At 55.2% G+C, this 27,011-nt stretch overlaps 1 protein-coding gene across 3 annotated transcripts in view; it reads left to right on the top strand.

Moving 5' to 3' along the window:
• PTK7 (protein tyrosine kinase 7 (inactive)) overlaps window positions 1-27,011 on the top strand; it is a 64,258-nt gene that overhangs the window by 33,310 nt on the left and 3,937 nt on the right. For all 3 annotated transcript variants that reach the window (XM_025269591.3, XM_044929831.2, XM_044929830.2), the window contains exons 2-17: window positions 6,712-6,999; window positions 7,391-7,493; window positions 7,861-8,051; window positions 8,143-8,293; window positions 9,471-9,619; window positions 9,871-10,137; window positions 11,958-12,091; window positions 12,234-12,369; window positions 12,480-12,599; window positions 13,882-14,031; window positions 14,130-14,280; window positions 14,377-14,504; window positions 15,821-16,024; window positions 17,216-17,371; window positions 18,101-18,333; window positions 19,506-19,586. In XM_025269591.3, coding sequence (XP_025125376.2) covers window positions 6,712-6,999; window positions 7,391-7,493; window positions 7,861-8,051; window positions 8,143-8,293; window positions 9,471-9,619; window positions 9,871-10,137; window positions 11,958-12,091; window positions 12,234-12,369; window positions 12,480-12,599; window positions 13,882-14,031; window positions 14,130-14,280; window positions 14,377-14,504; window positions 15,821-16,024; window positions 17,216-17,371; window positions 18,101-18,333; window positions 19,506-19,586 — 2,642 coding nt within the window. The remainder of the gene's footprint in view (window positions 1-6,711; window positions 7,000-7,390; window positions 7,494-7,860; window positions 8,052-8,142; window positions 8,294-9,470; window positions 9,620-9,870; window positions 10,138-11,957; window positions 12,092-12,233; window positions 12,370-12,479; window positions 12,600-13,881; window positions 14,032-14,129; window positions 14,281-14,376; window positions 14,505-15,820; window positions 16,025-17,215; window positions 17,372-18,100; window positions 18,334-19,505; window positions 19,587-27,011) is intronic.

Below are 27,011 nucleotides of genomic sequence, written 5' to 3'. Positions count from 1 at the left end.
TCTTAGCCACTGGACCACCAGGGAAGTCCCCAGATAGACTCTTAAGTGCCTTCGTCTCCCCGTAAATGCGTATATGGTATTTGCTGTGTGGCCCAGGCCCTCTGGAGGGGCACAGGGTACCGTATTGGGCACGGATGTCTACCCCCCACTCCGCAAGCTTGCAGTCTAGCTTGGGAAATACAGCTCTCGGTCACAGCACAGGCCGGTGTCTCAGGGGTATCACAGGCAGTGAGCTCTCAGTGCAAGGGCACAGCCGAGGCAGAGGCCGGGTCTCCTGGGGAGGCAGATTGCAAGCCGAGCCGCGGGAATGGCAGCAGCTTGTTCGCAGTGATGCTGGTCCCCGGTTTGCAGCTCCCAGCTGCCTCTGACCGCACACCTGCCATTTATAGCATCACTCTTAATCCTCCCGGGGCCGGCCCTACATGTGGTGCGTGGGCTTTGGGGCCTGGCTGTGCAGCTGGAAGCCGGGGAGGGGGCAGGAAGGGGACTCTGGCCAGCCAGCCCTTTGTTCCTGTGACTGCCTCTCTCGGGCTCAGCAAATCCAGGTCTAGGTCTTGGAGACTGTCCAGTCACATCCTCGCAGTTCTTTAATATTTACAGGTAATAGAACTATCTGGTATGGGGGTGGCCACTGGCCAGGGTCACTCTGCTTGTTAGGGGTTGTATTGAGACTAGAACCCAGGTCTCTCCACCCTATGTTCCTTCTGCCTGATCACACTGTATCACTCTGGCTGGGTTTTTAATTCATTGCTGCCTCCTTGGAGACATCATAGCTGTTAAGAGTTCCTAAGGGTGAGAGATATGTCCTAGATATGGTCCCCTCGGCCCCAGCAGAAGAGGAGTTTGGTGCCACGGTTGCATGGTGTGGCTGCCGGCTGGGGGATTGCTGCTGCTTTTTCCGTTTTAAGATAAATTTAGCCACACCAGACCTTAGTTTTGATATGTGGGATCTGATTCCCTGACCAAGGATCAAATCAGGGGCCCCTGCACTGGCAGTCTAGAGTCTTAGTCCCTGAACCACCAGGGAAGTCCCTGGGAAGCTTCTCAAACCACATCTCCCAACTGCTGTATCTGCCCCTCTCGGTTCAGAGGCACGTGATACTGGACACGAAGACCTACTTGTGCTGTTAGAGATTCATCTTTCCGCTCCAGGGCCTCAGAGGAACAGGCGGGGAGGACTGAGGTGTGGTTTTCATCTAAGGTAGAAGTGCTGGCCTTCTGGGTTGTTTCTACCCTAATCCCTGGTGATGATGTTCCGTTTCTCTAATCCGGATGTGGGAGCCTCTCCAGATATTTACAGTTAAATCCCAGGACAGGAAAACTCAGCTGGGTCCCTGGCTCTGCTCCCTCCCGTGTGGTTCTGAGCAAGGGCTGTGATGGCCTGTGGAGGGCTGTGGGGCTGCTGGCGAACCTCCGGCCTTTTGTAGATGCTGGGGAGACGGGATGGGGCTGGAGCCCTGTGCTCTGCCTCTGGGTCTTGGAGTCAGCCAAGGTGGATCCTCAGTGACACTCTGAACCCTGAGGTTCTAGGGCGTGTCCTCAAACGGGGTTGCTGGTGCTAAAACCACGTGTGGGTATTGGTGGTGGTGGACGGGGGCACTCCAGACCCCACAGATTCACAAACCCCACTGCGGTGTGTGTGTGTGTGTTCCTGCCAGCCCCGGGGGAACTGGGAAGATGAGTGGGACTGCTGCAAATAACTTTTTCCTGCAGAGACTGTTCGTAAACCCCCTCCGTGCCCCGCCCCCTACAATGACCCACGCCTATGAGCCATGGGCCCTGGGAGTAGCCTGGAGCAGCTGAAAGTGCATCAGTGAGACCCCTCAAATCCAAGGTGCATTGGCCCCTTGGGAAGGAGGAGTGGGGTAGAGACCTTGGTACCCTGGGGCCTCTCCCTTGGTGCCATTAGGGTTTCTGGATGGAGGGGACCTGTGAGCAGGGCGTCCTCCTGTGGGTGAGGGGGCCTGGGGGCTGCTCTCTTTCCCGGCACGGAGCCCTTGTGCCCCTTGGGCTGGGGGCTGCCTCTCCTGGCCGGTGTCCTGATGCTGTCGCCCCAGGCAGGGCACAGGAAGTTGGCAGACATCTCCCTTGGGTCCATAGGGCACAATATGAGCTTCCTTGGTTAGGGCTCTCTAGGTCCCCCCCAGGAGGATGTCCCACAGGGATGTGGGGCCTGGAGCCAGGGACTGAGTCTTAGGTGTGGAGGGGTCAGCCTTGTGTGTGGGAGAGGTCACAGTCATGATCACACGCACCCCCGTGTGAGATGCCTGGGCTGGGGCCAGCCAGGGTCATGTTGGTGCCTCTGCCTGGCCCCAGACAGCTGTGTGAAGGATGGCACTTCTTACTAGGAGGGAGAGAAGGTAGATGGAATCCCCTGGTGTCAGGTTTGGTGGGTTCTAGGGTTTCCCTAGTGGCTCAGACAGTAAAGAATCTTCCTGCAATGCAGAAGACCCAGGTTGGATCCCTGGGTCAGGAAGATCCCCTGGGGGAGGGCACGGCAACCCACTCCAGTGTTCTTGCCTAGAGAATCCCATGGAGAGAGGAGCCTGGCGCGCTGCAGTCCTTAGGGTCGCACAGAGTCGGACACGACTGAAGCGACTGAGCACGCACGCACTCACAGGACCTCTAGAGCCTGGGGATGTCTTTTCGAGACCAGGAGGACTAGCCCCTGGCAGATGGGTCGTTGAGTGGCCCAGATGGATCCTTGGACCGGAGTAGCTGAAATTACTTCAGAGCAGAAAAACTTCCTGCTGCTCTCTGCTCTCCATAAAATCATGTTTACACATATGTGTGCGCACTCATGCACACATATACACACATGGATTGACTGGGCCTGGGGCCCAGAGAGCAGCGAGGAGGGCAGGCACCAAACCAGACGCTTGCTGGGGTGTGGGGAGCCGGAGTTGGGCCACTGCCCACCCAGCCCTTTCTCGAGGGGCTGGGGCCAGGGCCCAGGCAGAGTGAGTGTCTGCATATAGATGGCTGTTGGGGAGCCAAGGAAATGGCTTGGAAAATGTCCTTATTGGGTATTTGCAGCTCCAGCTTCGTTGGGGTCGTGCCTGGTGTGGGCAGATGGCTCTGTCTGCCGGCTTTGGTGGTGGGGGGTGTTCTTGAGCCCGCCCTGTGCCCTCCGGGTGCTCTGGGCCATGCTGTGGGCTTTTCATTTATGAACCCACTTAGTCTCATGCAGCCCGAGTGGTAGGAGTGGGGTTCTCATTTCATAGCAAGGGAGAAGGTCCAGAGAGGCAGTGGAGGTGGCGTTGCTAGGGAGTTGAAGCTGCTCTGCTGAGCGGTCGCCTCAAGGGTCACGTGGGCCAGATATTTCCCTTCTACACCCAGAGTCTGGGTGTAGAAGGTGGGGTGCACGGAGGGCCAGGCTGTGAAAGGGGGGCAGCTTTGGGAGGCCCAGGACTGGTGTGCTTCCCTCACGGACTTTCTCCAGACCACAGCGCTGGGGCATCCTAAAGTCAGGGTTGTGCTGGGGACTGTGCCACCTCGATCCCCCCAAAGCCTTCCTCCTCCTCTTCCATTGTTCAGCCGAAGGTTTCGAAGAGCTCCTACTTCCCAGGACCCTCCTTGGTCTGCCCCGTTTCCCCTGACAAAAGACCAGACCAGCCTGTCCTGCAGATGGTGAGATGGCCGGACTGGGCACCCCTTGCAGTGTCTTCTCAGTGAAGTGGGTGTTGAGGCTCCGGGCCGGTCTCTCGTGTAGGGAGCTGGGTGGCCAGGATGTGAGCTCAGAGCAGGGGCCAGGGTCTTAGAGGAGGCCTGGTGGCTGCCCTCCCTGCCTTCTGTAACATCTGAAGCCTGCCCCCGCCAAGCAGTAACCAGGACCTGCTGTGAGCTGACGTCAGGACACAGGGCCCCTCGGGGCCAGCTTTGATGTTCCCCAGGCCCTGTCGAGGGGGCGCGGGGGGCTCTGAGTGGCAGTCTGGGAATGCAGTATCTCACCACAGCTCCGCCAGCGCCAGGGGGGACGGGATGCTGGATGGAGGCTGAGCTGGGGTCCCTCTGAGTCATGCCATCTCCTCTCCCAACTCGGGTTTCTGTGGCAAGGGGTCTGTGCTTCCTGCAACCTCGCAGCCCCTTTCCCTCCACCCCACCCCCCGACCTGATGATCTGTTTAGAACTTCCCTGCAATGGCAGCTGCTCCCCATCTGGGGTCTGGGAGGGCATTTTGCCTCGCCTGGGGGGAGCTTTATAACATCCCTAGAACTTGCATCTTTGGGCAGGAAGCGTGATGATGGTTAGGATGACGGTAGCTGCCTGCTGAATGCGCTCATCCAAGGCATTGCACAAGAACTTACTGCATTTGCGAGTCACGAGAGGGCGAGAGAAAGCTGGGGTCCCGCTGTGTTCCTTGCACAAGGTCAGGCGCACTGAGTGAGGCTGTCAGGATTGAGTCGGATCTGACAGCAAACCCTTGTAACTAACCTCCTGTGGGTGGGCGAGCCTCCTGGTCCCCACTGTGTCTGGAGAGGCTGAGCGGGAAAGTGGGGGTCGTCTACACTTGGAGGCAGATAAACTCTCTCTGTCTTTGATGAGAATCTGTAGTTCTGGGCTGAAGGTCCCCAGATTTGAATGAGTCACGTGCACAGAGGCCCGCTGGGGCCTCTGCCCGAGGCTGCCCATCTGTGTCAGGAGTGGGTGTCGGGAAGTGTTCCGGATGCTTCTGTGCCTGCCAGCTCTCGCCCCGCACTCCTTTGAGGTTACCTCCATTCAGCTGGTGTTCACTGAGCACCTTTGTGAGCCTGGTGTTATCTGTGGGAAGTGTGTCTCTCTCTGTACCTGGCTACAGGGAGTGAGACCCATTCTGGCCTCAGATATTTCCAGGACTGGTTTGGAATTCTTGGGCAGGGCTGGGAAGAGTGTGGTGTGGGTATGGAGTCGGGCTCCTTGGGTCACGGTCCCGGCTCTGCCACAAATGAGCTGTTTGATCTTGAGCAAATCCCTTCATCTCTCTGGACCTCAGTTGACTCATCCAGCTTACTCAGGGAGGGCAGGGACCGCACTCCAGTGAAGTGTTGGGAAGCTAGTGGGGGTGTTTGGGTTGTGAGGGTGACTGGGGGCAGTTTTGCTGATTGGCACAGTGGATGGGATAGCCCAGCATGGTGGAGAATCATCCCATCCAGGGAGCCGGCAGGAACCTGCTGAGAAGTATTGGGGGAGCGCCCGGCTCCTTTCAGCGCCGTGTGTCTTGCATGCTGGTCCCTTTAGAATGTTGGGAGATGGACCAACATCAGGGGCAGCCCCTCCTCTGGACCCAGCCCTGGGGATCCTGGACTTGAATTGATGCTCACATTTTTTAAAAAAATATTTTATTTATTTGGCTGTTCTGGGTCTTAGCTGAGGCAGGCGGGATCCATTTCCCTGACCAGAGATGGAACCCAGGCCCTCCAGATTGAGAGGGCAGAGTCCCAAGGACCACCGGGGAAGTCTCCTTGACACTGACTTTATGAGGAGACTGGTTCTTGTGGCCTAAAGAACCACTCCCCCTTCCATGCCCAGGGACTTGGAAGGGGCTCCAGTGGTTTGGGAAGGGGCAGGCAGGACCCCATTAGTCTCTCCCTTCCTGCCCTTGTGGGCCCGGTTTGGCCAGAGACAGAGCCTGCTTCTTCACGTAGCAGCCCCAGGTGGCCTGTTTCCCTCCCTGGAGGGGTGGCACAACCCCCTCTGTGCCATCACCCACCCTTCCCCACCCCCCGCAGTGGGTGTTCCGGGCCCCGAAGCTCCGGGCCCCAGCTGGGCGCCCACGCAGGCCAGGAACAAAGCCCAGTGTGTTATTCCTGTGCGGCAACCGTGCCACCTGCCCGGCCCTGCCCTCTGCCTCCCCCGCCCATCTGCTGCTCTGCCCGGGCCCTTCACCCGCCCCTTTGTTTGGTTCCACCTTTGGTTGCAGGGCCCCTTTCTATGAGGGTGCCCCCCTGGCCCTGGCCAGAGCTGAACTGTAGCCATGCAGGAGGGGGAGACCTGGGACCACTTAGCTCACCTCTCAGTTAGCCCGGAAGAGCCAGCCTTGGACACAGATGGATCCCTAGGATTGGAGAGTAGGAAGTGGGGTGGCCCCGGCATGTCGTGGGGAATAACAGCAGATCCAGAGAAGACTGGCTTCTCCTGTGATGGGATGGGTTCTCCCAGAGACACCCCTGGGGAATACTGGACCGTGGAGCATCTGTGGGTGGGATTCAGAGCCCCCCACCTCTGATGCTGGACCCTCAGCGGATGCATGAGAGCCAGTAACCTTCCTAGAAGTTCTTTGGATCATGATTTAGCTCTGCTCTGTGACCTGGGTTCTGAAGATGGCGGGGAGGGTTGCTTGTTAATGTTCTCCACTCATTGGTCCAGCATCTCCTGTGATCTGATCCCATAGCTCTGAACTCTTTTTCCTCTAGGAGAGTCCTGTGCGGCATTAACCCCCTCCCTCCTCCAGCCCTTGGGACTCTCCCCCTTCAGCATTCTAGAGACACCGACTGCCCACATCATTCATTTAGCGCGGGTTTTGCCTTTGTCCTGTGCCCCCCTCCAGACCAGCCCCCTAGAGGGTACCGCGTCTTTGTTTCCTGTGGAGTACCCAGCACAATGCAAACGTTCCTCAGTAGACAGTTGGGATGTCGTGATCCTTCTCACTTGCACGGGGCGATGGGCGGCCCATGTTAGGACGGTGGCTGTAGCTCCCCGTGACCCTGTCTTTCCTGTGTTCCCCTCCTGCAGGTGCCCAGGCGGCCGTTGTCTTCATCAAGGAGCCGTCCTCCCAGGACGCGCTGCAGGGGCGCCGGGCGCTGCTCCGCTGTGAGGTTGAGGCCCCCGGCCCGGTGCACGTGTTCTGGCTGCTGGACGGAGCTCCCGTCCAGGACACCGAGCGGCGCTTCACCCAGGGCAGCAGCCTGAGCTTCGCGGCTGTGGACCGGCTGCAGGACTCGGGAGCCTTCCAGTGCGTGGCTCGGGATGAAGTCACCGGAGAAGAGGCCCGCAGCGCCAATGCCTCCTTCAACATCAAATGTGAGAGCCGGGGGGCTGTGTCTGCCCCCATGAGACCCTCAATTCCTAAACCCTGTGAGGGGACCCCCTCCTTTGCCTCAGCTCCTCCCGTCTCCAGTTGAACGGGGGAGGGAGAATGCAACTGAGGTCAGCTTTCTGCTTGTATGGACAGGAGGAAGTTAAAAGTTTTCATTTTTCTAAGGGTTATTTTTCTCCCCCTTCAAGTCTTGGACCCAATGATCTTCTGGGTAGTTTTGCAAATGGCAGGAGCCATGAGGCAGGGTGGCCCTGTGTCGCTTGGCCTCCGAGCCTCCAGATTCCGGCCTTTCCTGCTTGTCCTCCTTCTTCTCTGTGCTCCCTCCCTTGCTCTGCCCCACGCCCCTCACTCTGCAACCTTGGGCCTCCGCTCCAGGGCTCGAGACCGGTCCCGTGGTCCTGAAGCATCCGGCCTCAGAAGCTGCAATACAGCCCCTGACCCAGGTCACACTGCGTTGTCACATTGACGGGCACCCTCGGTAAGGAGACTGGGGGGAGGGGAAGGAAAGGGTGATTGTTCTTGACTGGCAGAGCTGTCTCCCCCAACTGTGGGCTCTGCCACCACCCTGCCCACATGCTGCTCCACCCTGGGCCCTGGTCACTGGAGAAGGGGCAGCCTTGTGCCGTGGAGCGATCCTGGGATCTGGGAAATCGAGACTCTCTGCCAGATTCTGCCCCCGGGATGGTGTGCCTCTGTGCAAGTCATGGTCCCTCTCCAGGCCTCAATTTCCCCATGTGTAAACTGAGGGGTCTAGCCCTGACTCTCTGGTTTTGCACCCTTCCTACCGGCCACCTGAGAACACCCCCTCCCCTACCCTCCTGTTGCTGACCCGCTTGGCCCCGCAGACCCACCTACCAGTGGTTCCGAGATGGGAGCGCCCTCTCTGACGGTCAGAGCAACCACACGGTCAGCAGCAAGGAGCGAAACCTGACCCTCAGGCCGGCCGGCCCGGAGCATAGTGGCGTCTACTCCTGCTGTGCCCATAATGCCTTTGGCCAGGCCTGCAGCAGCCAGAACTTCACCTTGAGCATCGCTGGTGAGCCTGGGGGGTGGTGGGTGGGGAGCTGGGGGCAGGGGAGGGGTCTGCCTGCCTCACCCGCTCACATGTCCGTGCCTCCCCATCCCAGATGAGAGCTTTGCCAGGGTGGTCCTGGCACCCCAGGATGTGGTAGTGGCAAGGAATGAGGAGGCCATGTTCCACTGTCAGTTCTCAGCCCAGCCGCCCCCAAGCCTGCAGTGGGTCTTTGAGGATGAGACCGCCATCACTAACCGCAGCCGGTAAGGCGTTAAAAGTTGTGTGTGCACACATGCTCAGTCATTTCAGTCGTGCCCGACTCTGCGACACTATGGACTGTAGCCTGCCAGGCTCCTCTGTCTATGGAATTTTCCAGGCAAGAATACTGGAGTGGGTTGCTGAACTCTCCTCCAGGGGATCTTCCCAACCCAGGGTTTGAACCCGCATCTCTTATGTCTCCTGCACTGGCAGGTGGATTCTTTATAGGTTGTTCTTTAAAGGATCTTAAAGACCCTCTTAAAGGGAGTGAGGTTCTTACCACAGGTATCCTAGCTCTATGCGTGGAATTACCTCAGCTTTCCAGCAGATGGCAGTAGAATGTCTTCCTGTTACAAAGTGAACCCAACAAAGGGACACATCTCCAGGAAGGGCATCTTTTCCCACTTCCCGCAGACACACTGTGTGAGCCTGCGGTGACTCGTTCCTCCCCCACTTCTGCCCATAGGGTCTTCTGGGATGGGGGTCAGCGACTCAGGGGTGGAGGGACACGGGGAACCTGGGTGATCACATTGTGGACAAGAAGGTCCCAGATGTTAAAGACACCTTACACACACACATACACATGCACACACACGCACACACACACACTTTTTGGAAGAAGCAAACATTTCCATAAATTGCTGGGAGGTATCAGGCCCACAGGGACACTTCTGTCCTCATCCAGGCCCTAGAGAGCAGAGAGCACCTTGGTGGTACCAGGTGTGGCTGTGGTCCTTGGAGGTGTGGCTCCCCAGGCTGGGGGCGGGGATCCCACTCGGCTGCAGCCCTGAGGACGTCACCTGTGGTCTGTCTGGTACAGCTGCGGGGCTTCTGATGCTGGAGCTTCTGCTCTACCAGCAGGCTTATCTCGGCTGCCTGGGAAGGTGGCCCCCCGTCTCCACAGGCACGTCAACTCCTTGATTCCTCCCACTCACTGCTGCTTGCCTGGCTGCCCCAAAGCCACATCTCTTGTAGTTAAAATACACACTCCCACACACATGAACAAACGCATGCACACACATGCACGCACCAGCGCAGCGTGCGGGCTTCCTTCTTTCTGCCCTGTTTCTGGCCGATTCTTTCCTGCGTACCTGGCCTGCACAGGTCGGGGTTCCACTGGCTCCCTTCTGGAGCGAGGCCCCTGGGCCACTCCTTGCCAACATCAGTCTCTCCCCTCCGCAGCCCCCCGCACCTCCGCAGAGCCACGGTGTTTGCCAATGGGTCCCTGCAGCTGACCCAGGTCCGGCCGCGCAATGCAGGGGTCTACCGCTGCATAGGCCAGGGCCAGAGGGGCCCTCCCGTCGTCCTGGAGGCCACGCTCCGCCTGGCAGGTGAGTCCGAGGGTCTGGGATGCCGAGGTAGGGGCTGCCTTCAGCGTTGTTGGCCATGTAGAGGTTTGGCTTCCTGTTTCCTACTCAGAGCAGCTTGGAGGGCGGAGGGAGGAAGAAGATGCCTGGGGTCGAAAGAGGAGGTGCTGAGGGTCCCGGGGAGGGCTCGTGCTGGGAGCGGGGAAGCGGGCTACGGAGAACATCAGGTGTCCCGGATCCCATGGTAAGCCGGCTGTCTGCTCCCATCCCTACAGAGATCGAAGACATGCCACCATTCGAGCCACGGGTGTTCACAGCCGGCAGCGAGGAGCGTGTGGCCTGCCCGCCCCCCCAGGGTCTGCCGGAGCCCAGTGTGTGGTGGGAGCACGCAGGAGCCCGGCTGCCCGCCCACGGCAGGGTCTACCAGCAGGGCCACGAGCTGGTGTTTGCCAGCACTGCTGAGAGCGATGCTGGCGTCTACACCTGCCACGCGGCCAACCTGGCCGGTCAGCGGCAACAGGACGTCAACATCACGGTGGCCAGTAAGCACCTGTGCCCTGAAGGGCGAGGACGGGAGGAGCCAGGTCCCAGGGAGTCTTGGGCTCTGGCTCTGATGGTGCTCAGAGTCACCCCTGGAGCTCTCCTGAGGTCCCCCCTCAGCTCTGAGCCCTGCTGGCCTGGGAACCATTCCTCTGCTGGACAGTGATATTGGAGTAGAGGGTGGTGAGCCAGACACAGAGGTTGGGGTGACAGCCCTCCCTGAAAGTGGTCCTCTGGCTGCAGCAGACAGGGCTCTAGAGACCCGGGTCACACTCTGTCCCCAGTGCACAGGGTGACCATGATAGAGAGTTACCTGCTTTGCTAGGGCTCAGTTTCCTCATCTATTAAAATAGAGCTGATAACGCATTACCTCTCCTACAAGATGGTCGGAAAGATCAGTGAAGTAGATAAAAAAGACCTTTTTTTCCTCATTGGAAAGGTGATACAGACAACGTTATAGGTAGTAATTACTTTATCTATTGTTATACTCATCAAGTTTCTACAAAGAACTGACTACCTAGCGTATCACAACTGCGATCTGGAGAAGGTGTAGCGTTCTGCCATGGAGCAATCCTGGGAGCTGAGAAACCTAGAATCTCAGCCAGATTCCACTTTGAAACCTGCAACATCACATTATAAAGAGATGCAAGGGATGGGAGGACTGTTGACAGGCATCTTTGCACACAGTCTGCCCCACCAAGTCAGAGGATGAGAAGTCCTTCTGGGAACTAAGCCTGAGTGCAGCATTTTCAAAAGATGATTCTGCCTGTTCCAAGAAGACTAGATTGTTAGGGATAAGACTCTAAACAGGAAAGCAGTTAATAGAGGACCATAATTATCTTGGAGATGTTGAAGGGACTTGAACAGAGGTGATAGTGGTGGAGGCAAGAGGTGGTGAAGTTCAGATACGTTTTATTTCTTAAAAAAATTATTTATTTGGCTGTACCGGCTTGTAGTTGTGATATGCTAGATATTCAGCCTTTGTTGTGGCATGTAGGATCTAGTTCCCTCATCAGGGATTGAACTTGGGCCCCCTGCATTGGGAGCACAGAGTCTTAGCCACTGGACCACCAGGGAAGTCCTGGGATACATTTTAGAGCTGAGGTAGATGGGGTTTGTGTAGAATGAATGTGATTGGGTGGGGTGGTAGGAAAAGCCGCAGAGAGAGAAGTCAGCTAAGTGTTTGGCCTATGCAATTGGCTGGATAGCAGTGCTGTTTACTGAGAGGAAACTATGACGAGCAGGTTTGGGGAGAAATCTAGCATTCTCTTTTGCACGTATAAAAGCCTGAAGTGCCTGTTAGATATCCAGCTGGAGATGCCAATAGGATTTGCAGGTGTGAAGGTCATGGGCAAGGTCAGGAACCAGGCTCTAGGTTTGGGGCTCATGTACTTGGATAGTATTGAAGGCCATGAACTGGTCATTGTTCCAGGAAGTATTCAGCCAAAACAACAGAAATTCGAGGACAGAGCCTTGGAGGGTTCTGGTATAAGAAAGCAAGGATTCTGGAGTCATGTAGACCAGAGTTTTCAATCCTCTATCGTGCATTAGAAATCATTATTTCTTTGAACTGCTGTCTTATCTGTAAAATGGATATAGAAATGCATACTTCAGGGGTTTATTGTGGCCCTGAACTAAGATAATGTTAGGAAGGTTCTGGTACCTGGGCCTTCACTAAGGGGTCACGCAGTTATCACTGGAGCAGACAGGGTTTCTAAACTCAGGGCCTGGGGGAGGTGGGTAATTAGAATTTCCTAGGATTGGATCCATGGGTTTTGGGGACATGTTGATCAACCTTCTGTTTCCTCCTTGTCCCTCTCAGCGGTGCCCACGTGGCTGGAGAAGCCCCAGGACAGCCAGCTGGAGGAGGGCAAGCCGGGCTATTTGCATTGCCTGACCCAGGCCACACCCAAACCCACAGTCGTCTGGTACAGAAACCAGATGCTCATCTCTGAGGTGAGGACGAGGGTTGCTGCTGGGGGGCCATGGGGTCCTCTGTGCTCATCTGCCCGGTGTACTTTCCCCTGAGGCAGCCCCAGGGAGAGGCTGGTGGGGGGCAGGCGCAGACCCACTCGTGGGCTCGTCTCCTGTGCTGCAGGATTCGCGGTTCGAGGTCTTCAAGAACGGGACCCTGCGCATCAACAGCGTGGAGGTGTACGACGGAACGTGGTACCGCTGCGTGAGCAGTACACCTGCCGGCACCATCGAGGCCCAGGCCCGCGTCCAAGTGCTGGGTGAGCTGGCGCCTGGCCCGGCGGGCAGGAGAGGACTGGGGAGGGAGCCGCAGGGCCCAGGATCTTCAGGCCTGCCGCCTCAAGCCCTCCCTTTCCCTCTCCTGAAACAGAAAAGCTCAAGTTCACACCACCACCCCGGCCACAGCAGTGCATGGAGTTTGACAAGGAGGCCACGGTGCCCTGCTCAGCCACGGGCCGAGAGAAACCCACTATTAAGTGGGTTCGGGCAGGTGGGTACACTGTGGGCGTGGGGTGGGGGGGTGGAACAGGCAGTCCACTGGTCAGACGTGTGCCTGTCTCAGGACCAGCTGAGTGCCTGGTACTGCGGGACAGACAAGAAATGTAGGGCCGATTTATACTCCAGTTAGAAGAAAGAAGCCAGACATAAATGAGGTCAGGTTACAGCGTTAGACAATGTATAGGATGATTCAAGGCACCAAGTGATAGGATTGGTCCAGACAGGGCCGTGAAGTCCTCCCTTTCCTAAATAGTCATCCTTTCCAACATAAAATTAATCCTTTAGAAAACTTTGGGAGACAATAATGCGTAATCCCACCATCAATCATCTCTGGGTGTGTACCGTTTTCTATGTACATCTTTTTGTTTTTACATAGCAGTTTTATTATACATCTAATTTTCACTTACTATACTTCCATGAGTAAGTCATGCTTACTGTAGAAATGGATGATGCAGATAACTGTATGTAATTTTATTTTTTTTAACTTAATATCATCAAGCATTTCCCCATGTTTTTATACATAAACATTGGACCATTGGTTTTGATGGTTACAATAATATTCCAATAGTTGGGTTCACTGTAATTTACTTAAATATTCCCTAAATGTCTGACATTTGGGTTGTTAGCCATCTTTGCTTCTGTTCTGTCTACCTCTCGCTGTTTCTCTCACTCTCTGTCTTTTTTTTATTGCCGCAGTAAACATCTTTTCGGCGAAGTTTTTTCTGGATTTGGGTTTATTTCCTTTGGGAAAGATTCCCAGAAATGGAATAATTATGTATAAAAGGGTAGGCACATTTTTACAACCCTTGATGTGAATGGCCAAATAGTTTTTTAAAGGGCTTTTACGTTCCCACTAAGAGAGTGAGGTTGTCGATTCTGAGAAGCAAGTGGGCCCTCTCTGCTCAGGTGTCTGGGGGAGCGTTCTGTAGGGGCTGAGGCTCAGAATGGGCAGGACAGTGGCAAAGAGCAGGGCTCAGTGCTAGGAGTAGGCAGTGACAGGCAGTGATGGTGAGAACAGGGCAAATTCCATGCCCAGCCAGAAGTCCAGTTTGGTGGAAGTGGAGAGTTATACAGGGCAGTAGAAGGAGGTGAGGCTGGAAAATTAGAAAAAGTGAGTAACAGGGACTCCCGACCCCTGGTTCAGGAGTTTGGACCTTGTCTGTGGGTAGGCTGGAGCAATGGCATGTTTTCGAGTGGAGGTGAGTGACTGAAGGCATTGCCAACCGTGATGGGACTCTGGTCCAGCCCATCATTCCCCCGCATTTCCCCTGCAGATGGGAGTAGCCTCCCAGAGTGGGTGACAGACAACGCCGGAACCTTGCACTTCTCCCGGGTGACCCGTGACGACGCTGGCAACTACACCTGCATCGCCTCCAACGGGCTGCAGGGCCAGATCCGCGCCCACGTCCAGCTCACCGTGGCAGGTGCGACCGTGCCGGGCGTGGGGCTGGGGCCGCGGCCCGCACCCCGCCAGCCCCATTGCTCACTGCTCCCTGCCCCTCGCCGGGCTCTTCCCATCCAGTGTTCATCACCTTCAAGGTGGAGCCGGAGCGCACGACCGTGTACCAGGGCCACACGGCCCTGCTGCGGTGCGAGGCCCAGGGGGACCCCAAGCCGCTCATTCAGTGGAAGGGCAAGGATCGCATCCTGGACCCCACCAAGCTGGGACCCAGGTAGGCCGTCTCCGCCTCCCCACCCCGCCGCCTCCCCTGCAGCTCAGGCTCCCGGGGCCAGCCAGGTGGGCAACGCTGGGGCTTCTCTCCCGGCAGGATGCACATCTTCCAGAACGGCTCCCTGGTGATCCACGACGTGGCCCCCGAGGACTCGGGCCGCTACACCTGCATCGCGGGCAACAGCTGCAACATCAAGCACACAGAGGCCCCCCTCTACGTCGTGGGTATGGGGCCCGCGAGGCTGTCCACACGGGAAGTGGGCGCCCAACTTCTTTCTCATCCTTGTTCTCATCAGCCCTGTACACAAAAGGCACCAAAGCTGTGTTTTGCGATGGGGGCGGGGAATCTGGGTCCCCTCCTCGGGGCCACCACAAGGCAGTCTCAGGTTCCTTGCCCTGAGCTGGGCTGTCGTTGACACTTTCCACAGCCAGGGTGTGTGAGCCTGTGGCAGTGGGGGGTGCTCTTGTCCTGAGATGCTTCCTCCCAGGTGTGTCCTTGTGGTCCTTGGTGGGTGAGGAGAGGAGGCGGCCAGGCCGCAGCAGCATGTGGTTCCTTTGCCCTGGAGACCCAGAGGGTGAAAGGTGTAAGGCCCTGAGTAGGGCCTGGAACTGGGGATTTGGGCCTGACCTCTCCTGATCCCCAGCTCTGTGCTCTTCCAGGTGGTATTTCCTCTTTTTTTTCTCTGTTAAGATGAGAGTGGTTTGAGCAAGAGGCTTTCAAACTTTTTTGGTTCAGCAGCAGAACTGGTTTTCTAAATATTTATTTTTAATGTGTAATTTACTTTATCTGGCTGTTCTGAGTCTTAGTTGCAGCATGCCGGACCGAGTTCCATGACCAGGATGGGAACCTGGGCCTCCTGCATTTGAGAGTGCAGAGTCTTAGCCCCTGAACCATCAGGGAAGTCCCAGAACTGGTTTTTTAGACAGGGTTTTCCGTGAAACTTTAAATGGGTAAAGTGAAGTGGTGGCCTCTTGGTTGAAGCCACTGGGTGTGTGTGCCAACTGGGGGATCCTGGACGGCCTCCCCCTTTGGGCCTTTCTCCCACCTGGCACCTCTTTCTCCATGGGACCCAAGGCCACTGAAAGCCTGTAGACTAGAAGATCTTTGCAAAAGTGTTTCTTGAACCTGCTCTGTGCTGGGCGATGGCTGGAGTTATAAATCAGAAGTTCCCACGTGCAGCTCTGTAGGGCCTGACTCAAGATTTCAAGTCACTAAGGATGCTTGTTAACAATGATGTGGGTTTGTGTCGGGGCCGACTGTGGTGTGCTTCTGATGTGTGTTCCGGGCTTGTGTCTGGGTGCAGAAACAGCTTGGAAATCACTCAAATCCTGCAGAGCTCCCTCTGGCCTCAATGGGCCCCCAGGAACTGGCCCTTGTTGAAGCCAGTGATGGGGGTGACCCTCCCAGGTTGCTCCGGCTTGGTCAGAGCATCAAGTAGTCTGGGAGGCTGTTGAATGTGTGGGGTGGAGAGAGCCGGCAGGGCAGTAGGGCTGCGTTTGCCGTAGTCGCCCTTGCCCACACCTATCTGTGTGTCTCTCAGACAAGCCGGTGCTGGAGGATTCGGAGGGCCCAGGCAGCCCTCCCCCCTACAAGATGATCCAGACCATCGGGTTGTCGGTGGGCGCCGCTGTGGCCTACATCATCGCCGTGCTGGGCCTCATGTTCTACTGCAAGAAGCGCTGCAAGGCCAAGCGGCTTCAGAAGCAGCCCGAGGGCGAGGAGCCAGAGATGGAGTGCCTCAACGGTGAGGGGCCCTGGAAGAGGGAGGCGGTGTCGCGCGCAGGTGCTGAGCGCCCTCCCGTGGCCATGGAGGAAAGTGCAGCAGTTGGAGCCAAAGCAGAGCCGCACCCACCCCCTTCCCCCGCTCACCCCCCGCCCCCATGTTGGCTGATTCCCAGGGCCTCGGCTTCTGAGCAGCCTGGCTCAAGTCTTCCTCATTGGATTCTCAGGCTAGCCTCCTGTGTTTCCCTGCCTTTTCCCTGCAGTTCTAAACCGCAGGCATAATTTCAGTATAGGGCTTCCCTGGTAGCTCAGCTGGTGAAGAATCACCTGCAATGCAGGAGGCCCCAGTTTGATATCGAGGTTGGGATGATCCCCTGGAGAAGGGATGGGCTACCTGCTCTAATATTCTTGGGTTTCCCTGGTGGCTCAGCTGGTAAAGAATCTGCCTGTAATGCGGGAGACCTGGGTTCGATCCCTGGGTTGGGAAGATCCCCTGGAGAAGGGAACGGCTACCCACTCCAGTATTCTGGCCTGGAGAATTCCATGGACTGTATAGTCTGTGGGGTCACCAAGAGTTGGACACGGCTGAGCAACTTTCACTTCCAGCCCCCACCCCTCCACCCGCCCCCTGGAGCTGGCTGATTCCCAGGGCCTCCGCTTCTGAGCAGCCTGGTTCATATGTGTTAGTGTTTCCTTGCACATCTTGTGTCTCCCTCTGCTAGTCTTTGAGTTTCCTGAGGTGGGGTGGGGGGCTCGGTCTGCCTGTTTCCCTCCTTCTACCCTTCCTCTCCTCCACCGGGAGCCCCCTAGGGACATGGCTGGGTTTCCCCTCTCACTTTAGGGGTTCAGGAGCAGGACTGGAGTTTCCCTTGTTGTGATCGTCCCTTTGTGCCTGTTTAGAGCTTTGCACCTAGGAGATCCTGTGAAAGCAAAAACCTTTGTCACCAGGCTGTCCAGGGACCAGTGACTCAGCTGAGACTTGTGCTGTCTCTTTTCAAAGGTTGTAATCGGCTATGTCAATAAGTGATCAGACCCTAAGGTGTGCTGAGCTCCCTCGCCCCAGCCCCTTCAATTCATTGACCAGATTATGTGTGGACGTTGTGTAGATCACTAGGATTAGATCCGTTTGTTGGGAGTGGGAGATTGTGGGAAAGAATTGCAGTCCCCATGGTGGCCAGTCTCATCCTCACGCCCCCTCGCCCCCTCTTCCCAGGCGGGCCTCTGCAGAACGGACAGCCCTCGGCCGAGATCCAGGAGGAGGTGGCCTTGACTAGCTTGGGCTCTGGTTCCGCCGCCACCAGCAAGCGCCACAGCACGAGCGACAAGATGCACTTCCCACGGGCCAGCCTGCAGCCCATCACCACGCTGGGTGTGTTGCCATGGCCTCCATCACCCCCCCTACTTAACTACAGGCTCCAGGTCTGTCTTCAGCTGCACCAGGGGCTGGTGTCTCTGAAGCCCCTGAAGCCCAGAACCTTGGAAATGGAGGGAGCATCAGGGCGGCCAGGTCCAGTGGGTCCCCCATGTGCCCGTTGTCCACATCCCACCCCCGAGATTTTTGTCATTCCTGTGTGTTAGTCACTTGATATTTTCTTTAGATTGACTTTCTCTCACCTTTAAAAAAAAACTGAGCCCTGTTGACTCGATGGACATGAGTCTGAGCAAACTCCAGGAGATAGTGAAGGACAGGGAAGCCTGGCGTACTGCAGTCCATGAGGTTGCAAAGAGTCAGACACGACTGAGTGACTGAACAAAAACAACAAGCTTAGTTGTAGGAAAAACTGTGGGAAGTTACGGATCTGTGTTTTATGAGTATAGGTTAAAGTATACAAGTAAGACGTGTTAACGGTGAATCACCTAAAATTCTCATAGACCACCTTCTAGAAAGTACTGTTAATCTGACCCCTTTATTTCACTGTTAGAGACTGCCAATCCCAGGGCAGAAGGGGAAGGGGTTCGCTCGGAGTTACACACAGAGCTGGGGCCACTGCCTGGTCTAGCTGGGCGGGAGCAGAGAGACACCCCCGCGTGTGACCCCGGCCAGGTGCCTCCCAAGTCGGGGCATCCTCGGCTGGCTGACTCAGTCCTATGCCTGCAGGCAAGAGCGAGTTTGGGGAGGTGTTCCTGGCGAAGGCACAGGGCTTGGAAGAAGGATCGCCTGAGACCCTGGTGCTCGTGAAGAGTCTGCAGAGCCGGGATGAGCAGCAGCAGCTGGACTTCCGGAGGGAGTTCGAGATGTTTGGGAAGCTGAACCACGCCAATGTGGTGCGGCTGCTGGGGCTGTGCCGCGAGGCAGAGCCGCACTACATGGTGCTGGAGTATGTGGACCTGGTAGGCTGCCGGGGGTGCCCTGGGGGCTCGGGCAGGTTGGTAGGCGGGGGCAGAGCCCTGACTTGGGGCAGGCTGGAGCCTGCGTCGCCACCCCACCGTGAGATGTCAGCCCCCTGTCCCCCATTTCGACTCCGCCTTTCCTTACCCTCAGCCCCTTTCCCATCTGCTGGCCCCTATCTGGGGTTTGGTCCCAGTTTCCTTCCAGCTTTTTCCTCAGCCCAAAGGCAGGGACGGCTTCCAGGCCCTTTTCCCTGACTCTGGTTTTCTTTGGTTTGTCGTTTTTCACTCCCCGGGGCCTGTCAGCCCTTGAGAATAAACATAACGAGAACCCGGCTTTCCTTCTTTCCCTGCAGCTGGTGCCACTGGCGGGATAGCGTTCGCTTAGCCATCGGCCTTCTCTCTCTCCCCACTGATGTTGCCCGGCCCTGCCCCTCACTCTGCAGTCCCAGGCCCATTTCTAGTCCCCTTGGTCCTCAAAAATGGCTGCGTGGCAGACTCTACAGCTCGGGTGCAGGAAGGGCGAGGAGTGACCCTCGTCTTTCCATGAACGAGGGCTAAGAGCACTTTGCACATGTTTCTGCCTCTATGGCCCCATCTGTGTTAGGTCTAGAGGACGAGGCTTTCCTGTCTGGGGTCTGTGAAGACCGAGGGTCTGGGGCCGTGTTTTCCTCTTGGCACTCTCGGGGCAGGGGCTTCCTCTCCTGCCCGTCTGGGGGCTCCACCGAGGGCAGCAATGACTGTCCCCCTCCCTTTCTGACCGGGAGCTTCTAGGACAGTGGTCCCCAACCTCCGGAATCTGATGCCTGATGATCTGAGGTGGAGCTGATGTAATCATGGTAGAAATAAAGTGTGCCTGATAAATGTAATGCGCTTGAATCAGTCTGAAACCATCCCCTCCCAGTCTGTGGAAAAACTTGTCTTCCACGAAACTGGTCCCTAGTGCCAAAAAGCCTGGGGACCGCTGTTCTAGGAGACGCTTCCTATAAGTTTTAGTTGCCACTGGACTCTCCCCATGGGAAGGGGTCTGGGCTGAGGGGCGGGCATTCAGGTCAGGGGTCCTCGCCCCCTCCCCACCTGGGCAGGCGCCCTGTGAGCACTCGCTGGGGTTGGGTTTGGCAGGAGGGAACACCGGCTGTGCTGTGACCTGACAGAGATGCTGGGTTTTTCTTCAGGGAGACCTTAAACAGTTCCTGAGGATTTCCAAGAGCAAGGATGAGAAGCTGAAGTCGCAGCCCCTCAGCACAAAGCAGAAGGTGAGGAGCGTGGGGGGTTGGGAGCCCGGGTGGTCCCTTAGCAGGTGCCCTGGTCCAGCGCTGCCCGCGGGCCAGGCCCTGGGGTGAGCACTCGGGGAGCACGGTGATCCTCTGGGATGGTGTCACTTCCCTGCGATGGGTAAAGAGGCTGAGACGGGCTAAGTGACCGGTCGCAGCCTGTGAGCCGCCCTGTGTGGCCCCACTGCCTTTGTGGAGAAGCGCCGCCCTTGGCCCGGGCTGTTGGAGCACGACGGCTGCGGAGGGTGCTGAGCTGAAGGGGCAGCCGGCAGCCCGGGCGTCTCGGAGCCGGCGGGGCTGGGCGCAGCTCTGAGCGTGTTCCCTCATCCCCCGGGGGTGTGGGCGGGCTGCCAGGGTTTCACCGCCTGTGGTTTTCACGCTTTTGCTCTCACTCGGGCTGTGGGCTGCCCAGCCTTTCCTTCCGGTTCTGCTCCTGCCTCTGGCATAGAGCCCTGGCTGGGGCCCCGTGGAGACACAGACCTGGGCTGAAACAGTGAAGAAGGGAATGCTTCCTACGACCCCCTGCCCGCCTCGGACCTTGCCTTCTGTGCCCAGTTCTCCCTGCCCGCCGCCTTCTCCCCTCCCGTACCCCCTCCCCGCTTCCATGTGACCAGGTACTCTGTGTCCACGGTGACAGTGATGTCACCACATAAGCAAGCAAAGCTCAGCGCAGGAGGCAGACTGCTGGGCCACCTTTCCGGGTGACTGTTCCCGGCCTGGAGGCTGACCCGGGTCACGGCAAGGTGTGGCTGGTTGATCAGGCAGGAGGGTGGGGGGGAACCCTGGCTGGCTGCCCTCGATCTCTCTGCAGGAGCAGCTCTGTGACCTTCAGGCTGACCTCTTCCCATCACAGGTGAATTCGCTGAGGCCCAGACGAGGCCAGTGAGCTGGCCTCCGGGCGTGGTGCCCCTGCCTCCGTCTCTGAGAAGCCGCAGGACAGTTTGCAGTGGCTGGAGATGGGATACTGCAGGACAGGATAGCTCTCGCCAGCTGGGTGGGATGTCAGGACCCCAGAGCTCACAAACGAGAGCACGCAGGGAACCAGTGAATCGTCACTGGGCCAGTCACGGTGCCCAGGGCCCTTGGGAATCCAAAATTGAGACCGTGGGGTGTCCTTGGGCACTAAGGATCTGGGGGGAGAGCTTGGGTAAATGAGTGCAGGACATGCTTTACAGACTTCAGATAAGATACGAAAAGTCAGCAAGAGACATAAAGAACGTCATAAGAGACGTGAGAGACCTTGAAGGTGTCCGTGTCCTTTAAGTGGACAGACAATCTGAACAAAGAAAGCCATTCAAATTCAAGTCTTCAGGATAAGAAGTAGGTGAATGGTGGGAGAAGAGGAGCCTAGGTATGTTGTTGTGGCTGGGACAGGGGCGTAGGCAAGGGACAGGAAGTCAGTTATTTCCTTCACGTGACCCAAGGGACTCTGGCTGAGATCATCACCACCTTTGCTGAAGATCTCTTGCACACTTTGTTGCCCGAGCATCTTGAACTTGATGGGGAAACTTCAATAAGTTGGTTTCCACACTCTCCAAGGACAGTATTCTGCATTGGATGGTGGGGGAAGGACGAAACACTATAATTTGTGGACCGTACCTCAGACGTACGGCAGAATCTTTGCGAGTGGGATCTGAAGACCGAAAGTTTTCAAATAAGCTCTCCAGCTGATTCTTAAGCTAATTAAGGTTTAAGGAGCCCTGGGATAGGACAGTGGCTTGAAATGGTTTTGCTTAGAGTCTCCTATAAAAAAATGCATTTTGTTTCATGGCCCAGCACATGCCCCCCCACCCCCACATACACACTTAAAGCTAAAATTAAGCTTTCACAACACTGTATTTGATACTGTTAATATTTCTTATCCAATATTTATTTTTAATCCACTAAATTGGTTTTGAGAACTATATGGGTCTTTTTTTAAAGAAATTATTTATTTTTGGCCAAGCTGGGTCTTTGTTGCTGCACGTGGGCTTGCTTTAGTTGCAGAGAGTGGGGACTGCTCTCTAGTTGCGGTGCATGGGCTTCTTCTTGTGGTGGCTTCTCTTGTCCTCGAACACAGGCTCTGGGCTCTTCAGTTTCAGTGGTTGTAGCATGCGAGCTCAGTAGTTGAGACTTGCTGACTCTAGGGTGTGTAGGTTTCAGTAATTGTGACACCAGGGCTCAATAGTTGTGGTGCATAGGCTTAGTTGCTCCACCGCATGTGGGATCTTCCCAGAGCAGGGATCGAACCTGGGTCCTCTGCATTGGCAAGCAGATTCCTATCCACTGCCCTAGCAGGGCTTCCTAGGTAGCTCAGCTGGTAAAGAATCCTCCTACAATGCAGGAGACCCCAGTTCAACTCCTGGGTTGGGAAGATCCCCTGGAGAAGGGATAGGCTACCTACTCCAGTATCCATGGGCTTCTCTGGTGGCTTTACCTTCTGATGGTAAACAATCCACCTGCAATGTGGAAGACCTGGGTTTGATCCCTGGGTTGGAAAGATCCCATGGAGGAGGGCATGGCAACCCACTCCAGTATTCTTGCCTGGAGAATCCCCGTGGACAGAGGAGACTGGCGGGAACTACAGTCCATGGAGTCGCAAAAAGTCAAACACAACTGAGCGACTAAGCACAGCCCAGCAACTAGCAGGGAAGTTCCCATGTGGGTTTTGACTCGTAGTTTGAAAAACTTCCTTTGGGGGATTCTGTGAAAATGAAAATCCTTAAGAAAGACACATTAAACCTTGTTAGATGCTTTCTTGTGCCAATAATGTAGTGAGCCGCTGTGCCACTTTATGTTTCTAGGGTCCTTCCTGAGGGGACGGAAGGAGAACATGATCAGATTTTAAAGGGAGACAGAGTGGTAGGCAGGCTGCTCCTTGGTCAGCTACAGCTGGAATGAGAGTGCCGTGCTTGGTGTGCGTGAGCTGGTGGGAGTCCCAGGAGGATTCGTGGTCCAAAGTGGAGGAGATCAAAGATGTACAGGAATGTCCCTGGTGGTCCAGTGGCTAAGACTCTGCACTCCCAGTGCGGGGGGCCCAGGTTTGATCCCTGGTCAGGGAGTTAGATCCCACATACTGAAACCAAGCTAAGAGTTCATATGCTGCAACTAAATTTCCCGCATACTGCAACTGAGACCCTAAAAAAATACATAAAATATTTTTAAAAATAACATACGAGGGCCCTAGGTATTGGCATGGTTGTAGGTGATGCGTGTTGGCGTGGTTGATAAGGTGAAGGGGGTTTTGAAGTCTGAGCCCTGTAACCTGTGACTTCTTCGTGGATCACCTGCAGACTATTGACGGGCAGGAGCAGTCTAGTACACCTGCTGGACCCACTTTTGCTTTAAGCAGTCAGAAGCTGGACAGGAAGCGCCGGCTGTCTGAGAAGACCCAGGAAGTGTCACAGGGGCTTGGCCAGAACTCGGGCGAGCCCCCAGGGTATAAAAGTTGGAAGGAAGGGTGGGTCTGGTCTTTACCAAAGTGCAAGTCTTTGTAACAGTGTTTGAAGATTAATCCCATGGCCATCCGATGGCGGCTCGCCCAGCAATAGGAAAACACTTATTTGGCTGGGGTTGACAGAATTCTCTTTTACTGTCCTCGCTCAGCCAGTATTTCCAGAAGCACTGCCTCTCTGGAAAGATAGCAAGTTAGTCACCGAGCCAAGTCCTCTCTCTTCTGCTCCCATGACTCGCAGCAGATTGAGGAGCCTGTGAGCCAGAGCAGAGAGGGCAGGCTGAGGAGGAAGGCGAGTCCGCGGAGAGCTCGTGACAAAAGCCTTTGTCTCCTGTTTAGCGACGACCAGGCAAGACTGGACAGTGCCCTGGGGTTCTGGCGTCTGAAGTGGAGTGTCCATTTCTGAGGTCTTTTTACCATCAGTGGTACTTGAGGCTTTCTGAGGATGACAGCCTGGGAGCCGGAGCTCTTGGGGGAGCACAGTCTCTGCTTTTCCTTGGAGATAAACTGTCGGGCCCTGCACCCAGGGAGGGCTCAGTCATCCTGGTGGACCCATTGACCTGACCTCTCCTCACTGGCCCGCACAGTCATTTGGAAGCTCTCCAGAGATTTTGTGGCTTCACCTTAGACAAAAATTATTATTATTTCATTTGTCTGCACCCGCTGTTGTGGCGGCACACAGCGTGTGGCATCTCTACTTGTGACCTGCAAACTCTTGGTTACAGCATGTGGGATGTCGTTCCCTGACCAGGGATTGAACTCAGGCCCCCTGACTTGGGAGTGTGGAGTCCTAGCCACTGGAGCACCAGTGAAGTTCTGTGGCTTCCCTTTTGATAAAGAAAATGCACCAGGAAGATGATGAGCTTTCCTGCTTGTGGCCCGAGTTCAGCCCGCCTGCATGTGCAGTGTCGGTTGATATATTGGATCTTTTGCATGTCCAGGCTGGTGGTGGTTCGGGTCAGCATTGCCTAATAGAACTTCCCTCGGTGGTAGAAACATTCCATACCTGTGCTATCCAGTGCGGAAGGCCCCAGCCCTGTGGGGTTATTGAGCACTTAGGATGTGGCTAGGGAGACTGAGGAACTGAATTTTTATGTTATTAAGCTTTTATTAACTTAAGTAGCTGGGAGCTACTGTTTTGGACAGTTGAGACATAGGTCGTTTTTGTTTGTTTGTTAAAATGTTTGTTTATGTGACTGGACGGGTCCTGGCTGCAGCACATGTGATCTTCAGGGGTGGCGTGTGGGATTGTTAGCTGCCGGTTGTGACACATGGGTTCCAGCATGTGGGATCTAGTTCCCTGACCAGGGATCGAACCTGAGTCCCCTGCATTGGGAGCGCAGAGTCTTAGCCACTGCGCTACGAGGGATGTCCCTATTGTTTTTTTTAAACTTTTCTTGACTGAGACCCACAGTAGCAAAAAAAAAAAAAAAAAAGGCGCTTTTTTTACATCACAATGCAACATAGACATATGAAGAAGGTTCCATGAATGATACTGGCCCTTACTGAGTATGCTGCTCTCTGATATTTTCAATTCCCCCCAAAAAATGCTGATGAAAATTCACTAAGTGGGTTTTGTGACATACTAATAGATTGTGACCACAGTTAGCAAACCTCTCGTGGGGGCAGTGAAGCCTGCAGGGATCTCATGGGCCAGATCACGCAGACTGAGGTCTGCTTTTAGAATGACCCTGCTGCCAGTGTGTTCGGACTCGGGTCCTCTGTCTGCCCCGCAGTGACCCTAGGAGCCAGGCCAGTGAAGCTGCTCGGGGTCAGCCTGGGATGCGGAGGGGCCCGTCCACAGGCAGCAGCCCACCGCTTGCCTCATTGATGGCAGATTGCCGTTCCTGGGGCCCCTGCGTGGTGAGGTGACCCAGGAGGGCCAGCTGTGGTGCTGAGGGAAGAGCCAGGCTTTGGCATCAGGCTGGACTGTGGGCAAAGTTGAGGAGCCCACCTCATGGGGAGCAGCCAGCCTGGCTCAGCAAGTGCCCTGACCCCCTCTGACTCTGTCCTGCCCTGGGGTAAGGCGGGAGCAGCCCCTTGCCACTCACATTTACTTTTGCTCCCTTTTGAACTTCAGGGACAAAGAATCACACTAAACACAATCAGACAATATCAGGTGTGTCCAGGGTGGTATGGCTGTGTATGCGTGCCTGTTCAGTTGCTTTAGTCGTGTCCGGCTCTTTTGAGACCTCATGGACTATAGCCCACCCCATGGACTGTAGCCCCATGGACTGTCCACTTAGCCTGGTGGACAGAAAATCCTCTGTCCATGGGATTTTCCAGGCAAGAATACTGGAGCGCGTTGCCATTTCCTCCTTCAGGGCATCTTCCTGACCCAGAGATCAAACCCATGTCTCCTGCTGCTCCTGTATTGCAGCAGATTCTTTACCAGTGAGCCACCTGAGAAGCCCTGGTATGGCCGTAGACAATCTTGGTTAATCTGTGACATGCTCTCATTGGTCCACACACAGGCTGCTTTTGTTTCTTATTATTTTTTATGTGTTTGTTGGCCTGTGTGTGTGTGTGTGTGTGTATGTTTGATTAAATTTCATTTTGGTATTTCAGACTTAAAAGACTATAATAATAAGGTTCAAGGAACGCCTATAGACCCTTTATCCAGATTCAGTTGTTTATTTTGCCTAGTTTGCTTTATTCTTCTCTATGTATATTATGATTTTTATGCATTTTTCTGAACCATTGGAGATAAGCTGAAGGCTGACTTTTGACCTTTTACAGTCAGATATATGGCAAATGATACCTTGTTGGGTCTTAATTAGTATTTTCTTGATCACCGATGACACTGGTCATTGGCCACGTTCTCTGTTTTTCTTTTGGCTGGATTGCGCGGCGTGTAGGATCTTAGTTCCCCTACCAGGGATCGAACCCATGCCCTGCTACAGTAGAAGTGTGGAATTCTAACCTCTGGACTGCCAGGGAATTCCCAGGCCACGTTCTTCTCATCTTTTTGTGGTCACATATGTGATGGGTGGCTACTCCTCTATGGATGCCCAGAGTGTGTCTGTGCTGGAAGAGACACAGCTGGCCAGTAAGTTACCTTCCACAGGGACCTCTCTGCATTTCCGTTTGCCTTGTTTTTATACGCAGGGAAATGCTGCATGTTCTGTGTGTCCCTCAGTGTCCTCCCAAGGTTTAGATAAGGTGGCAGAGGTGAAGGGGCCGTTGGCCTTTACAAGCATTCCCTGGCGCTCTGACTCTACCTTTGTTTGGCGTGGTTCACCTTCCCCCTAGGTGATGGCACCCTCCTGCAGGTACCGTTCTTACCTCCTAGACTGCCTTCTCACCAGGAGCCCAGTCTTGCCATCCCTGTTGTATTCCATCAGCACTCAGTTGTATGGCATTCAGTAGATGCTCAATTAATATGCATTCAATGCATTGATGCATATTTTTAAAATGTTAATGTATCTTAATTATAATTACATTTAATATACTATATTATGGGCTTCCCCAATGGCTCAGTGGGTAGAGAATCTGCCTGCGATGCAGGAGACACAGGAGTTGTGGGTTCGATCCCCCAGATTGGGAAGATCCCCTGGAGAATGGCAACCCACTCTAGTATTCTTGCCTAGAATGGACAGAGGAGCCTGGCAGGCTACAGTCCAAAGGGTCGCAAAGAGTTGGATACAACCAAGTGGCTAAACACAGCATGTAGTGTATTATATATACTACATGGACACGGCTCAAACATTTTAAAAAGGTTGCAGCGAAAATCTCCCCAACTCTCTTACATTTTATTTATTTCTACACTTTGGAAGATAATTTTACATTATTTTCTAATGCTGAAGCTGCTTGCAGTCCCTGACCGTAAGTGAGGTATTTTAGAGAAACTCATGCATGTATACACTCATAAGAACATTCATAGCAGCACTGTTCTCAATAGCCAAAATTTGTGTAGGGGTGGGAGTGGAAACACAAATGTCATCTGGCCCTACAAAGAATAAATTATGGGGACT

The sequence above is a fragment of the Bubalus bubalis genome, chromosome 2, assembly GCF_019923935.1.
Source record: "Bubalus bubalis isolate 160015118507 breed Murrah chromosome 2, NDDB_SH_1, whole genome shotgun sequence".
Lineage (NCBI taxonomy): Eukaryota > Metazoa > Chordata > Mammalia > Artiodactyla > Bovidae > Bubalus > Bubalus bubalis.
Note: the sequence above shows the minus strand (reverse complement) of the source record. Positions and strands in the feature narration are given on the sequence as shown.